The sequence below is a fragment of the Mycteria americana genome, chromosome 14 (assembly GCF_035582795.1).
Source record: "Mycteria americana isolate JAX WOST 10 ecotype Jacksonville Zoo and Gardens chromosome 14, USCA_MyAme_1.0, whole genome shotgun sequence".
In the NCBI taxonomy this organism is placed as follows: Eukaryota; Metazoa; Chordata; class Aves; order Ciconiiformes; family Ciconiidae; genus Mycteria; species Mycteria americana.
Genome location: NC_134378.1, coordinates 9,934,094 through 9,950,081, shown reverse-complemented (window position 1 = coordinate 9,950,081; position 15,988 = coordinate 9,934,094). Strand labels below are relative to the sequence as shown.

Here is a 15,988-nt window from a genome sequence, read left to right as displayed (position 1 = left end):
GGGCAAGACAAGGCAGCGCTTGGAAGCTTTCCAAGCCAGTGGAAGGAAACTTGATACTCGGGGCTAGAACTGCTTGTCCCAGGAGATAGGTGCAGGAGGAGTGCTGATGGGGAGAGCTGGGTGGTGTGGAGGGAAAGGCTCTCAGCTGGAGCTGGGATCACCTACGGAGCACGTTAGGGAATACAACTGAGGTTGTCACTTGGAATCTGCTAGCAGCAATGGGCAACACTCCTGGGGGAGATGTGGAGCTGCAACAGACTTATCCAGGTAGTCAGTTGTCTCAAAATACCCCTTTTGTTTTCCTAGAAGCCAAATAGCCTCTCTGCCGAAAAAGGAACAGTTATGGATGCTGCGGGCAGGTGGGGAAGCAAGAAACACCTTTGCCCTGCCTTGGCACGCTTCCTTACGGTCAGCCTCCAGGCTTGCGCATCCCCTATGAAGCATTCAGCCTGCCGGCCCACAGGTTTAGGCCGTCTTAACCTTTCCTCTACCTGCTGGCATAGGGAAGGGGATAAAGGCTGACCCCCCGACAAGCACCCTGTGCCCCTGCAGTGGGTGCACGTGAGCCTGGGTGGGCTGCGGGCAGCAGCAGGCCTGCCGGCGGTACGGGCAGGGGAGGCAGCAGGGGGGCTGCTTCCCTCCCAGGCTGAGGCTGCTGGAGGTGGTGCAGCGCTCCGAGACAGCAGCTCCCTTTCTCTCTTGTGTCGCTGTGTGCATTGTATTTCTTGGCACCGTGTATCCATGACATCTTGATTTGCAGACAGTCAAATAAAATAGAAAAATAATGTCCCCTGTTAATAGGTTGACACACTGCTTCAGGCCAAGTGTGAGTATTTCTATAGCATTTGCTTTGCTGCCTTATGTCAGTAACTGTTGCTATTGAAAGTAAACACCCCAACTGGTTAAATCAACAGCGTTTTGTTTATTCAAAGCTCATAAACTCCAGTAGCTGTAGGTCACTTTATGAAGTGCCAACCCCTGGGGGAAGAGAAGGAATAGTGTGAAATTATTGCATGCAGTCCACCCCTCATGAGCCTTAGAGGAAGGGGATTTATTGGCAATTAATATTTCTTGCAGAGGCAAAAAAAGTAATCCTATTGAGGCAGCTCCACGCTGAACCTTGAGTCTCCTTACTGGTGGAAATGGGGAATGGGGTGAAACCTTCTTATAGGCCTGGGTAAAAAAAAGAAAGATCCTGGAAAATGAAAAGTGCTTTTTTTTAGAAAAGGGTTTGCAAACCACCTAGTGGGAGGAGAGGAGTGCAGGCAGAGCGGGGCAGAGGAAACCCAGCGCTCAGTAGGTACCTGTATTCCTCCACCTTTCCCTTTAGCACGCTATCTGCATTGAGAAACTCAACTGAAACACTTCCAAATGGTATTATTCTGCAGCATGTGTAAAGCACACATGGGTTTTGTACACCTACAGGGGTGACTAAGTCTGGGTCAGGATGAAAGCCGTTTTGGAGATGCCCGTAGCCTGCTCGTGCTGTAGCCGTGCCTGAACATAGCTCTGCGCCAGCCTGGCTGCTGCTGGCCGCGGGGCCGTGGCAGCACGGAGCTGCATCGGGGTGCCCGCAGAACACCTCTGCCCATCGCAGGCTTCCAGGCAGTGCTGCTGAGGCTGCCCCAGCTCGGCTGAGGATGGCAGAAGGGTTTTTGGCATTTCCTGCGAGCTGGGATGCACATTCCCGGTGAACCGGCTGTCCTCCCCGGCTCCCTGGTAGGTCGCAGCGTACACAAACACTGCGCTCTATGGAAGTTGGACAGAGGCTTGGTCTTCAGCAGCGATTTCCAACTTGCCGAGATCCAAATGTAATTAAGATGAGTCAGACGGTTATTTCCAGGCTAAAATTTGCCCTTCCTCGTCCTGAAAAAGCCTTGAGAACCACTGATCTGTGGGATGTCAGGTACAAAGCTCACAATTAACACACTGAAGTCTGAAGGAGACATAGGTTAATCTGGAATTTGATGATTTGGGATGCTTTGGAAGTGAAATTTGGGGATTGAATAGGAATAAACGGTGTCCAGGGCAAAGCTTATATACATTTTCTCTTGACTATTGTAGACATGTTTTTGATGATTGCTATTTACTCTTAAGCCTTTGAGGTTACAAATCTGTCTTTGTGATAAATCCAATTATGAACTCATCAAAAATTTGAGTATTTAGGGAAAGGAATTAATCATACAGCCATGTGAAAGAAATTAGCAGCTTCTGTGAAAATAATCTGAATATATATTCTTAATTGGCAGTATCTTAGCCCAGCTGTTGTTATATATTTGAAGGGAACAATGAGTCATAAGGTTGTTTTAAATAGACTTTAAAAAATGCCTCTCAAGTGGCACAAGAAAGTTATAAATATTGAATTATCTGTATTTTTAACAAGAGCAAAAACTCTATGTCATGACTGGCAGAAAGGGTTCAGCTGAGCTTGTCCTTGCTAGAGAAGTTGCTCCCCTCTTCTACAGACACCTGTCTGAAAGGTTTAACCCTTGTGTTTTTCCACCGCATAGCATTTTCTTCCTGCAGTGAGAGAATCTGTACAGCTCTCACCACAGCCAAGAGCTGTTGGGTTTTTGGCTTTCTGAAGGTTGCACAGCAGTAAAAGGGTGCCGGGACCAGGTCACAGAAAGCACAGCCTTGCCTGTGTGTGAGGGGAGGACCAGCGCTGAACATACAGGATAACATTTCCTTATTTTTGGCTCAGCAGCCAACGGTGTTCAGTGAAGGGAAGACACAAGTGCTCAGGATCTCTTGGGAGCAGGCTCTTTGTCAGAGAAAGTTAAAATCCAGCCAAGGCAGCTGTTAAATAGATGAGCGGCCATCCTCTAGAGGCCTTTCCAGTTGGGGTGGATGAATCTGGAGGAGTTTGAGTGCAGGTCATGAACTCGCAGTTCACCAGACCCAAACTGCTGCCCACCTGGTCTGGTCACAGGGAAGCTCATGATATTTTCCAGCTGTCTGCATTGTAGGGAACAATTCTCGCATCTTCACTTTCTTCGGCTCCTGCCGCTTGTTACCGAAAGTTGGAATGGGCTTGCAGGGATGGTGACCAGGATTCTCCGAAGCTTTTCTGACCGTGCAAATGGCTGTTTTAATGGCATGAGAGGAAAGTAGGTGGAGAGATGGTGCTATCCTGGTTTTCTGGCTAGGAAAGAGAGAATAACACGCCACAGTCACACTCCAAGTTCATGGCCAAGAACAGTAAAGACCTTAGAAATCCTTGATCACGTACATGCCCATGTGGATTCCACCCTACCTTTTCCTTCCTCGCCTTTTATAATCAAACTCAGTCTGCAACACAGGGCCCTGCTCCTCAGATGTTCAGGCTTCTGCAAAACATGCTTGCAAAAAGCCCAGGCTGCAGCAGAGTCCTGGTGTGACCCCTCCTGCTCGCCGTCGCGAATGCGGCTTCATGATTGCCCCTCTTGTTGTGTGCACAAGGCTCGGAGCCTGCGCACGGAGACGGTGCTTTTGTTGGCAAACAGGCTGTTCCAGGCCCAGCATAGTCCCTGTTCTGTAGGAAGCGGTGGGCTTTTGTAGAACAGGTTTATTTTTATTTTTTTTCTGAAGGAATTCAGTGTTATTCAGTGGAATCCTCTCTGCAGGTGGAATTTTTGGGCTCCAGGACTGTAGTGTGCCTGCACTTGAAAATTTGGCCATTTATTTGGAAACAGAGATGGGCAAGTTCCAGCTCATTCATCCAAGCTGTCCTTTCTCAAGGACAAGGAGTAAGGCCAGCACAGCTGAAAAGCTGCAGCCAGCTCCTGAATGTTTCCAAATAAAATGCCTTGAGTAAGTTTATTTTTCCCTCTCAAACCTAAATTTAGCACCCTGGAGAAGCTGCTTTGGCAGTCAACGGATGGTAACGATGACAAGATCGATCTGTGGATAGTTCTGGGAAGATTTGGAAAGTCTTGGTAAAACAGAGTTGGTTTCATTCATGTCTGCAATTTGTCCACAGCCCAAAGGTCTGCTCATGAACTTCCAATGGTTGAAAGACAAGATATTGACAGCTGCCTCGTTTATGGAGGACAACAGATGATCCTGACTGGACAAAATTTCACAGCAGAGTCCAAGGTGGTGTTCACAGAGAAAACATCAGGTAAGGCAGATTTTTTCTAACTGTCCCTAATGGGATAAGGCAAATCTGTCGTGCTGTTGTGTCTCATGTCTCATCCTAAGATTTGTGCTTATGAGTAACTCTACTCAAGTGAGTAATCTCATTCAATCAAGTTCATGTAAGTAAAACCAAATCGCCTGACTTAACCATGTGAGTAAAATTAGACTTGGGAGAAAATATTTGCATTATTGGCCTTTTAGGCACTGTTGAAGAGTAAATCAAAGCCATGTCATGGGGAAGGTTCACAAGAATATAGACACTGGGAACCAGCAGGAACAGGATACGTTATCAAAGATGAGATGACCATTATGTGTTCCTCTATGCTTGTTCAATCTCATGTTTAGTGAACGCTGCTGTAGAAAACATAATTGAAATGAACATTTTTTATTGACGTGGACTACAGGCAAAGGTTGCATTTTCTTCCCTTTTAGAAGTCTTTGAGGAAAAATGTGCATAATGTGTATTTTTATATCAAAGTAAAATTATTTTTACACAGATATTGAGTTACAATAATATATCACTTCATCTTCTATATTTTTCAGATATTTTTACATTGATGTTTTCCATATTGCTTCTTAGAAAAAACAGTTTTAAGCTGCTTAGCTCTCTGAAGGATTTGTCTCTAACTTTACCACATACCCCTGCAACATAGCATTGAAATTTGCCCTGCTTCATTGCGTGCGGGTTTGCATCTCCCCAGCGTTACCATTACAAGCTGAGGCATCAGTTTAAATCGTGCAGCCGCCTAAGCCTGTGCATACGCATGCATCTGTCCTGCTGTCCGAGCGGGCAGTCACCAGCTTTCCCGGCACAGCCGTATACAATCGGTCCCAAGTGGGTCCTCGAGAGAGGAATCCACAAAAGGAAGGCTCAGACTGTAGCAAAACAGATCAAATTCAATTCAAAGAGAAAAGTCCCCTGTTACAGCCCAATGCTACTTTTTTCCAGTAGAGATGCTTGTTTTAAAACATGTTTTGCCAAAGTTTTCAGGTAACCTTGCTAGCTCTTGAGCAACCATGAAGGGGGGAATGAGTGGCAGATTGTAGATTCTCTTTCTTCTCGTCTTGTCTACTTATTTGTTCAACTTGCACAGAACCAGTACAGGATGGTCCCAAGCCTTGGCTGGTGTTGGATGAATATAAGTAATAGGAATAAAGAACGGTTACTGGGAGTTATTTAGTTGCCTAGCATCATCTTTAGTGCCTTTGCTAAGCTTTCTGTATTGTGTTTTCCTAATGGCATGCTATAATAAACATCACTTGATTTCTAATTCAAAGAATACCTGACCCCAGAAAATATGCTTAGCATGATCTAATGGTTAAGGTGGGCAGCAGAAATCCAGGTTTTCTTGTTTACAGGAGGAAACGCAAACAAATGCATTCTGCTGTAGTTAGTTACCTGTTTTTTCAGAGCTGAATTGTTTCTTTTCTAATATACGCATGCAGGCATTTCATCTCACCTCACTAAGTGGTATGTGTATTTTATTGGATTTTCTAAGGCTTTTGCAAATGGTCATTTGTTTCTTTGTAAATGGTCTGGACTTGTTTAACTTACCCTTCATTAGGCTTGATTTTTGTATTCTAAATAATGTGCTGTGCAAGGATAATAACAATGTCCAGGGATCAAAAAAGCACTTTGCAAATATGAAGGGCCAGACTCTGCCATCCTTTACTCCTGTTGATTTCAGCATGACAAAGGACTCTGCAGTACAAAAAAGCAGCAGCCTGTTTCATGTAAACTTCACAGCCCCTTTGTGCTGTTAAGGAAACATGTTGATCCTAAGTTTTCTGTTGGTAAACTAAGGTAGAGGCAGCTTAAGAGATATATCCAGTGACTTGCAAGGGATTTAAGAAATTGCAGCGCCCAAGTGAACAGCATGTGCATGATTTATGGGGTAATGCCTTTGGCGAAAAGTAAGAATCATGCCAAAAATTAATGTATGTGGGCATCAGCTGGTAACATGGGGGGAAAAAAGCATGCTGTGGGTCCCAGTTTGTTCCCACACCACCAGCAAGACATGCTATTTTAGAGCAAGAATGAAAGGCTCTGGGCCTCTGAACTGTGAAGGGTCAGATGAGCCTGTGCAGTCAGAGCAATTTTCTTGGCACCCTGTATTTCCTTTTAAGCCCGTGTATTAATTCCTTCCCACTGTGCTGCCACTGTTCCATCGATGTCAGCGAATCATGAAGGTGCATGGGAACATGCTTGGCAGCCTGCGACGGTACCTGTCCCAAGAATGTTTTGCAGTAACTAAAGGAGATGATACACTAAAAGGAGGTAGCTCTTAATGCCATTTCGAGGAAACATCGAAAACGCCATGCCCCTATTTCCATATAAGAGCAGAGGAGGCCCTGGCTGGAATAGATGTTAGAAAGTAAAAAGAACAACAACAGTTTCCACACTAAATCTAAAGCTTTTCTTCACTGCTGGGGAAACTGTTGGTTTTTTTTTTTCTTCTTCTTTTTTTACCTCCTGGTAGCAGAGAGGCATGACTTATCCCAGCGGCAGTGCCCAGTCTGGAGCAGGGATTTGCACGCTGGTGTTCCATATCCTGCCTCCCCCGCCGCCCCTCGGCCTCTGCAGGCAGTCTCAGTCTGCTGGACTTTGAATAAATGATTGGCAGAGGGGGAATTTAGAGGATGGGAGGCCCAGAGTCAAATCTTTGGTCTGAATCAGAAGTCTGTGTAGTTTGCAGTGGGTTATCTGGGGGACTCTGCTCCGTGCTGGAGGCGAGCTTGTTCTCTATGTATCCATGCACTGTTTTATAATGCAGCAATACCTCTTACAGTTATGCCCTGAAGTACTCTTAAGGTGAAGACTGCTTTCTTTAATAGGTACGTCTTAAGGTGAGGAAGGTTAAGAAGCTGAGCTGGATATGCAAATCATGCAGGGGCTGATCTGACTCTGGCTGACTGCAGTAGATTGAGAATTAAGTGTTTGTGCTTGGGTTGTCAGAGGTTAATGAGTGTCCCAGCCTGCCTGAAAATTAGGATCTTATGCACCTGTGACTTTCAGCTTCCTGTAGACAATTTTAATTATCATTACGATGCCCATGCTCAGTTGTCGTCGCATTAGGCTGCATGAACACAGAACAAAAAGGCCCAGTTCTGCAGCCCGATTTATCAATTAGAAATGTCACTGGGTGGAAGGAGGAGGTGGATCCTGCGCTCGCCTCGGGGAGCTTGCTCGCTGCAGATCCGATCTGCACAGCACCTTGCAAAAAGCGTTGATAAGCTGCTAGAAGCAAAGTAAGCCACAATAAACATGCCGGTGGGTGGATAGTGCATGGCTGGCGTGGCCCTGTCATTGCTGCGCCCTCTTCCAGAGCGCGACGCTGCCCCGGGGAGCCTGTGAAAGAATCGCACCTTTGTAAAGGCAGGAAGATGCATCAGCTCAAAGGGGAAACATGGTTTTCTTTGAGTTTCATTTTAACAGGTCACAAGCCTTGTCTGTGCTAGGAAGTGGTATTTGATTTCCCACTTTTGCCAGCAGTTTTAGCTCTACTAGTAATGACAAGGATGAGAGCAGCAGAGTAGATAAGCATCTAGTAGCTTTCGGCATGTCATACTCCGTAGAGCATCTTGACTTTGTCCAGCATTTAAGACGAGAGTAGCAAGACTCTTTTTTTCCCCCCAAAATCTTTGTGCAAGTATCTTTGTGCAGTGAGAACATTCTCCTGTTAATTGTTTCATAGGCTCCAACATCTGGGTGTACCTTGGGTCTGGGGTCTGGATCAGTGTCTGCAATGAAGCGGGTGCTGAGAAGGTGGCAGTTGGCATGTCTTACAAAGCTGAGGAAACTGCTCTTGGGGCTCACCATTGTAAATTAGGTTTTATCCCTCAGGCGGACACTCAAAACCTATTTCAATTACCTCTGGATCTTGTAGGCAATTCTTCACGCATTGCTAGCAATGCAGAGAAACATAGAACTGTTCATATTTGTGACTGAAATACAACATGCTTCTAAGAACAATAATGAACAGTTTTTACCTCTCTGTTACACAGCACTACAGATATGTATATTTTTCCCTAGAAATACCTAGAAAATAAAGAATATTCCCCAAATTATGCTGGGATGCCATTATGAAAGTAACTGCCTTGTTGTATTATGCAAACTACAAACTATTGCAAAGAGCTCGCCAATGAGAAGTCTGTAAAAGTCTCTCATTTTAGGCTTGCGACAGGAAATGGCAGCAGGAAGCGAACTGAAGGGGCCAGAGCTCAGTGCTCTGTGTGCGAGCAAGGGGATAAGGTACTTGCGTTTGAAATGCTGATGCATAAATAGCATTCATTTTCTTAATGATAAGGTTTACCAACATGCAAGCAGTATAGCTTCGAGTTCTTTTTAAGGCTATCTCTTCCTGATGAAAGATTGTAATCTGTAGCTGCTGTAAGCCAGGGGAACTCATGAATTCGGTAGAGTCAGTCCAGCACACAAAAGCAGAGTTTGGCTGAAGGAGTTTTAAGATCTGAACTGAGACACACATAACTGAGCCCAGCTAAATAAAAATAGGTCAGGGGAAGCAACTAGATCGGATTGTACAGATAGAAATTTTTGAAGTGCACGTATTCTTTTAATTTTGATCTGGAAGAGAGAGCTTGAAAAGCAGTCTTACGGCTATCAAGGATTTGGAATATGCTAAAGGTCAAGGGTGTTAGTGTTTGGTTGGGGCCCAGATCTTACAAAGCAGTTAAAAAAAGAAAAGGTTTGGAATTCCCCCTTTTATTTGTTTTAATTGTCATGTAATAATTTACAAGTCAGATGTTGTTGATTGCATTGTGTTTACTCCCATTTGTGTACTGGTTACTGCTGCTTTGCTGTGAGTGATAGACGAGTTCCGTGTTTCTCTGGGAGAAAAGTGCAAATGGACTGTGCTTTCCCCTGCCAAACTCTTATGGTGGCCACATGGACATCATGAATCATCGCTAGGACAATGTGGGTGGTGGAGGAACAACCCAAACAGAAAGCGTACATCTTTGGAGTAGATCCACCATAAATCTTTCAATTCGGCCATGCGGTGTAAAGAGAGGAGGTGGTGCTCTCTTGTGCCTTTTGAACTGATGCAGCTGTCAAGGCCTCTGAAGCATGGACACTCAAAGTCCATTTGACAAAAGTAAATCTAGATTCTAGATTCAGCTCTAGATTCAAGCAATGGAGTTCTAGTTTCTTTTTCTCTTGAGTTCCTGCATGTCTGTCACCTCGGTGATATTTCTCTGACAGTGGTTTCCTAACAGTGGATGCTAATAGCTAGAGCAGGAGAGCTTGACCATACTTGGATGTCTGCTGGTTTCAGGAGAGCTCACCACAGGGCAGGATCAGGGCCATTGTGTTCAGCGTGTTGGTGGCGAGTTGAGGCTTTCATCTGCATGGTGCCCAAAATGCTGTGCCTGAACAGAGGCACTTGCCTCCGTACCCCAGAAGCAAACCGCAGGGCCTGTGCCAGTGCCCAGGATACCAAGACCCACGAGCCTTTCTTCCTCCCTTCCTCATTCTCGTTCCATCTTGGACCTCCTCTGGCTCCATCCTGTACCTCCTTTGGTGTACCTGGCAGCTTTACTAAAATATCTGAAATATGATTCACAGAGTTTGTTGTTTCAGGTACGGCAGTAGCATTCACGCCTTCGTGCACAGCAGGAGCAGCATCATGCTGCTTGAGGTGTGCATCAGGCCACCAACCCGTGCCCATCCTCTTTGAGGTTGGGGGCTCTCTGCTTCTCTATTATGTGTTGCTCTCTTGTCGAGGATCGCTGTAGGAGGTGGGCTCTCATTGCACATCCAGCTATGCTAACTGCAGTGGCTTGTGTGCTCAGAAGCGCCCATGGCCACATGTACCTGTTTTATCCCGGTATATTAATTTACATCCCTTGCAATGGCTTGCCTATCTCTGGAATAGCAATAATGATAATAACTATTCTGATGATATCTGTACTACTTGACAGTGTCTCTCTGATTTCCAGCACTTTTGTACTACTCTCATTGTGGACACGTGCTTTATTTTAACTCTGGGCAAGTAATTTAATTTCTTCGAAACATATTGCTTTCACTTTTAGAAGCAAACATGCAGGCTTCATAGGGATTTTGCTCTCAAACTTGCACTTTTCAGTGTTCCTGCTGCATCACAAGCTAGCAAATAAGCACAGCAGCGCTTTCTGGTTTTGGAATTTCCACTTTCTAGAAAAAGTCTTGTTTATAAAGCACAGTAAGTTGGACCCAATGACGCTATCAGTCTTCCTGTACCTCTCCCTGCAAAAGTTAAAAGGAAATCACAGCTCCCCAGAAAGGTTTTATATTCACAACTTATAGCTGGGAAGAGTGAAGATTTTTTAAAGATATATTTAGATATAGTCAAATTGCGCAATAGATTTAAAAAAATATAAAAATTTGAAGAATTTATAGTTTCTTATATCAGTCCCTTCTGGCCTGCAGCTGCAGCAAGAGCTCAGTACTTCTGGGTGTTTGAGCATGGGACAAAAGCATCCAGAGAGTTCAGTGAAACGGGGTAAATCCTTTGTTAAAGGGGTGTGGGAGTCCTCAGCAATCAGTTCTGGAGCAATGAACAGCTATACACTGCCAGGCCACAACGGGAAGAGTGGGGCAGCCTTGACAAGCGAGGAGTTAGAAGGGGTGATATTGTACTTTGAGCCGAAGCTCCTGGGGAGGCTGAGTCCACAGTAGGTGTTGCCCCAGACCCATGAATCCCGAGGCACGTACTGGCTGACATTTTATCATAAGTAAAGCCACTATTGCAAGTGCTCTCCTGTGCAGCCGATATGTGTTATAATTGTATAAGTTGATATAGATCTGCTCAAAATCAGCCAAATGACTTGAAACATGAAACAGTCTTCTGGCCAGGGCAATTCACTGTAGCAAACTGTGATGGGATGGCGTTATGGCATGTATAATGTGAACAGAAGGTGGCTTGTATATTGGTTTTGATGGTAGTGAGGAACCAGGGCTCAAGATCATGGTCCTTTGTGGGAGATATGAAAGGAAATTATAAGACTGTCTACAGCAATGTTCCCCTCTTCCGTTGTGTCAAGTCTGAAATTTCTCACTGTGCCCCAAACGGGGAACTAAATGCCTGTTAGTAGTCTGACAGTTTCATGAATGATCAAAAAACTCCCGGGAAATGCAAAAAATAGCAAACTATTTGCAACAATTATCTCTTTGAACTTAATGATGCAAAATTAATGATGCAATTTTCTCTGGCAACTTAAAGATAAAAAAGACATCAAAAAGTTTTTAAAAAACTTTCATTTTTCCCCCAGATCTATCCAAAAGAGATGTTTGCTATCTAACCCCAGTAAACAACTTTAAATATTCAATGCAAGCTCCAAGCTCCAGTTCTCTCACTGAATTTCTGAATTAATGAACTGAAATAGAGGGTTTAAATTATGGAGAATTGAGAGGAACGGGACACACCTTAGAACTAGGTTCATAACTCGGTCACAGATGCAATCCACTGCTGAACATGTATTACAGTGTAGGGTTTTAAGGCATCTTAACCTGAGACAAAATCTCAGCATCTGGGGAAAAGAACCCAAACTATTGTTTGGTTTTTTTTAATGGGAAAGGCTAAGGAAAAAAGCACAAATATCTGGGAATAGTTATAGAGTTAGCAAAACTGAGAGTGGTACTGTAATCTTAAATGATTCAATTTGTTTGCAACATGTGAGGTTCTACAGAAAGTACATGAAATAAATTTGCTGTCTTGCTATTTTCTTGATAGTTTAGAAAGAGCGCTTTCTCTGCTCCACGGAATCTGTGGCTGGAGTCCAGCATTTAAAGCTGGATGCATATCTTCTCACTCTAAACCTGCGGAGTGATGGGATGAACCAGGGGACTAAATTACAGATGTCTCTGTCAGCAGGCCCACCTGATTTTTGCATTAGCTAAAGGTGATCACCTGCCAGGTTAATCTCCCCTCCTCATGCCTTGCAGTGCACCAAAGTAAGGCGGCAGCAAAGTGGAGCACAGGGCCTGCTTGGTAGTTCTCTCTGCAAAAAGATGTCAGAATTGGGGAGGGTCAGGGAGGTTTTGTTCTCTTTGAGTTTCTGTTTTGTTTGTTCTTTCTAAGCAAAAGAGGAAGGTGCGTCAGCAGATCCCACCATTTGTGAACACTGAAGAGTAACAAGTATTAATCAGGAGGATTAGAGCTTGCCCTTTTTTGCAGTGCAAATGAGAAAGTTTCAGGGTAAATGGGACACCCTCTGCTTTTCCTTGCTATTATTTATAGCTGCTGAAAACCCGGCAAACCTTCCTCCCCACCGGTTTACCTCCTGGCTGAAATGTGCTGCCTGCCCCAGGTGTTCTTGTAATCCCACGGGGCAATTGTCAGACGTGAAATTGGGGATCCCAGAAAAACACTGCAAAACAGGAAAAAATCTAAGGATCACACACACAAAAATGCAAAAGAGTGTGGCTGCAGAAACGGAGTTGCCATAGCTGTTAGAGACTCAGCGAGACAGGGTGGAATCCAGTGTTTTGGAAGGTTTCCCCGTATGACACAAGATTTTGGAATTTTACAGCTGGTAAATCCTTATTAACACAGGCAGCCACTACTGGCCTGGATTCCCTGGCTCACTGTTTACTATGGGGGCGCCTAGTGGAAGTATGCCTGGTCCTGATTATTCAGCTTTGGATCTTAATTGTTTAAAGAGAATATTAAAAAATAATAATAATTCTTGGAATAAACAAAAGGCAGAGAGACAAGCTCCCATCACCTGTTGACAGAAAATTGATCATGTAGAAAGCTGGCATGAGGAGTGGAATTCCCTATTCTCCCACTTAGTCATCGCATCCTGGTGTGACTCATTTTATTACATGGAGGTTCCCAGTGGTTTTATTTTGAGAGGAGCTTTTGTTTAATAATTTATACACACACACACAAACACACGTATAATCTTAAGAAAACAACAAATCTATTTTGATGAATTGGCATCAGGAATCATTTGGAAGGGCTCTGGAATGACAGACTGCCCCTGCTGCTTCACTACTCAACTACTGATATTTGTGTTTTATTTTAGCGTGAATTGAATTCCTCAACAATAGATGGGAAGAAATCTCCTCTAGACTTGTTCTCACTGTGCAAAATGTCAGATTTGGGGCTGGGCTGGATGGCGGATGACTAATCCATTGGCCTTTTACCTCCCAGACCTTGTATCTTTGGCCTTGGTGACTCAAACTTATGTCCTCAGTGAAATAAATGAAGGCACTGGGCTCAGCTTATCATAAACAGAGCTTCATTAACTGCAGTGGGCAGTCTTGCTTCAGAAAGAAAAAGAAATCCATGGAAATCAAGCTCAGTGAAAGCTTCAATAGCTCTACTTTTGTGAGTTGTAAATTCATTCATGTTGTGTTTGTGCTAAACTTTGAAAACTATTCTGAAGTAAAAGATTAGGAGGAGACAACTGCTTAGGACCAGATGCTGAGCAACCTTGCACTGACATGAAGCAGAGTAAGTTCCCAGCTGAAATGAGAATTCGTCCCTGCACAGAGCAGCAGAGACTCTGTGTGAGTGTTCCCCTGCCCGTAAGGTTTCCGCATCCTAGAAGTGGTGTCTGTTCTGCTGGAAAGCATTCATTGTTGTTTACTTTGTTCTTGGGGTGGCTCTAAAAAACCTTGACTGTTTTCCAGAGAGGCCCGTCATCTGCTGATAAAAGCTGACAGTAATAATCGTTGTGCTTTTTTGGAAGACCTTCCAAGAAACACAGTGAATAGGGACAATTCATTGCAAGCCCAAAGGGAACTCTACAGAAATGTGTAGTCGGGGCAGCTGTCCCACTAGCTACCAGGCTCAGTTTCTTTGGGGAACTAGCATGGTTTGCTGCCTGGGAAAAAGGTAACAGGTTGTTCATTAAGTAATTTGTGTAATGCTTGACTGAAAAGCAATGTACATTTTCAAGCATAAGATCACATGCAGGCACAGAATCACATACAGAATCGGCACAATAGTATACTTAGTCTTCAACTGGAGAGAACTGCAAAGAAAATTTCCTGAACCTCTCAGTCCATCAGTCATGCTTGTTCAAATAAAGCAGTAAGTTTGTTTCTCTGCTAGTTACTGACCCCAGAGTCATGAGTAAGGGATCGTGAATAATGTGTAAAGGCTGTAACTGGTTCAGAAAACCTTTAATTGGCTAATTAAAAAAAGCCCTATAAGGGGCTGCAGAGAATCACCCAAAATGTTCCTAATGCAGACTGACGTTTTGATTTTCCCCAAAGTTTGAAGCAAGACTTTTGGTATGATCACAGTTTGAGTTAGAGAGGGTAGAATTACTTTCTTCCAACAACTCATTCATTCCTCCAAAGAGTGCTGACACAATCAGATCTCTCATCAGGGTTTAATGCTAAGTCTCATAGCCCTGAAGCAGCACAAAAATCTCTATTTCCTGAACATTTCACTGACCTGTGGTGTTAAAGACTTGCCAACTAAGACAAACCATTAAATGAGCAGGGAACCACAACAGTAAAAATATTGCATGAAGCAGCCATGGCTGGTAAGCCCTCAGGGTCTAAATCCAAAAATATTTTATCATCTTTAGTGGAACTACTGCTCTTTTCAGAGGCGTGGATTGAATTCCCCATTGTGGAGGTAGAATTTGAGACACACCACACACGTGGACCTGGCACCAATCTCCAGTATGATCCATGCATGTACTAGGACATCCTTGCAGTGCTCTGGCTGGCACGTATGGCTCTGGGGACAGCCCAGCGCTGACTGCGACTTGCAGAGCACACGCTCTCTGCATCTGTGTGCTCGTGTTCTTACAATACTTCAGCGAAAATGATGCTGTTGCTCTTTTGCAGTTTTCTTAACTCTCCACTGTCAATGCAGGTTTAATTATATGCAATAAACAGCTATCTGTACTTGGAGACTTTAGATTATCAGTCAAGCTGGGGCTTAATCTTCTGGGTTTGCAAGCAAGGAGGGGACCAGTCATTTGTCCCGTCTGTGGCATGACAGAATTACAGGGTAAATAAGGCCAAGAAGGGACCTCGGGAGGTCATTGAGCCCAACCTCCTGCTCAAAGCAAAATGCACCCATAGTGTTTAGGCACCACCTGGGTTGCAACACTGGCACTGGAGAAAAGGGCCTGCTTCTGAGTGCCCAGGTCGTGACACATGTTTTGTATTGGGGGCTGTGCTCTGCCATCATCATGTCAGCATTATGATTTTTAGCACATCCTTACAATAAATATCCCATTTTTGCTGATGACTTTCTTCAGACGTCCACTTTAATGTCCTCCTAAAAAAATTCTCATTTATGCACGTTCTAAAGATGATAAAAGTGTTGACAGTTTGGTGCAAGTTTTCTCTGTTCAAAATTTGCTCAAATTGTCCTACAGATGGGCCTTAGACTTCTCAGTTTAGTCCTCCCGCTCTCCATTAACTCTCTGACTGCACATAATCAAAAGATTTCTTTTCATTACCAGCAAAAAGGATAGGTTAAAGTAGAGAGAGGTTTCTGAATGCAGTTGTATTTTTCATTTTATTCACAGCCTCCCTCATCCCTCTGCCAAAAGCTCACCATAATGTGCGTATCCAGAGGGGTTAAAGGAAAAGCAAATATTGATTGTCTTGAACTAAAGTTTGTACATTTGCAACTATAAAAGTGAAGCAGTGAGACAGATGGAGCCACATCATGGTATTTAAGCATAAAGGTCAGGGAGTGAGCTGCAGAGTGGTTATATTCAACAGTGCTTAAAGAACAGGGATTGCTGCTGCTGACAGATTTGTTAGAAACCTGTTTAGCTGCCATGAGCATGAATATATCCAAACAGAAGCATCTATCATCATTAGAATGATAACCCCAAATACATTTATTTCTTGTTTGGTTGGGCTTATTCTCATTCTTACTCTTAGTCC

General features: G+C 44.0%; 1 protein-coding gene across 6 annotated transcripts in view; it reads left to right on the top strand.

The window, feature by feature from the left end:
- The window catches only part of NFATC2 (nuclear factor of activated T cells 2), a 103,564-nt gene that overhangs the window by 45,786 nt on the left and 41,790 nt on the right, over positions 1 to 15,988 (top strand). For all 6 annotated transcript variants that reach the window (XM_075517449.1, XM_075517450.1, XM_075517447.1 and 3 more), the window contains exon 6: positions 3,962 to 4,102. In XM_075517449.1, the coding sequence (XP_075373564.1) occupies positions 3,962 to 4,102 (141 nt within the window). The remainder of the gene's footprint in view (positions 1 to 3,961; positions 4,103 to 15,988) is intronic.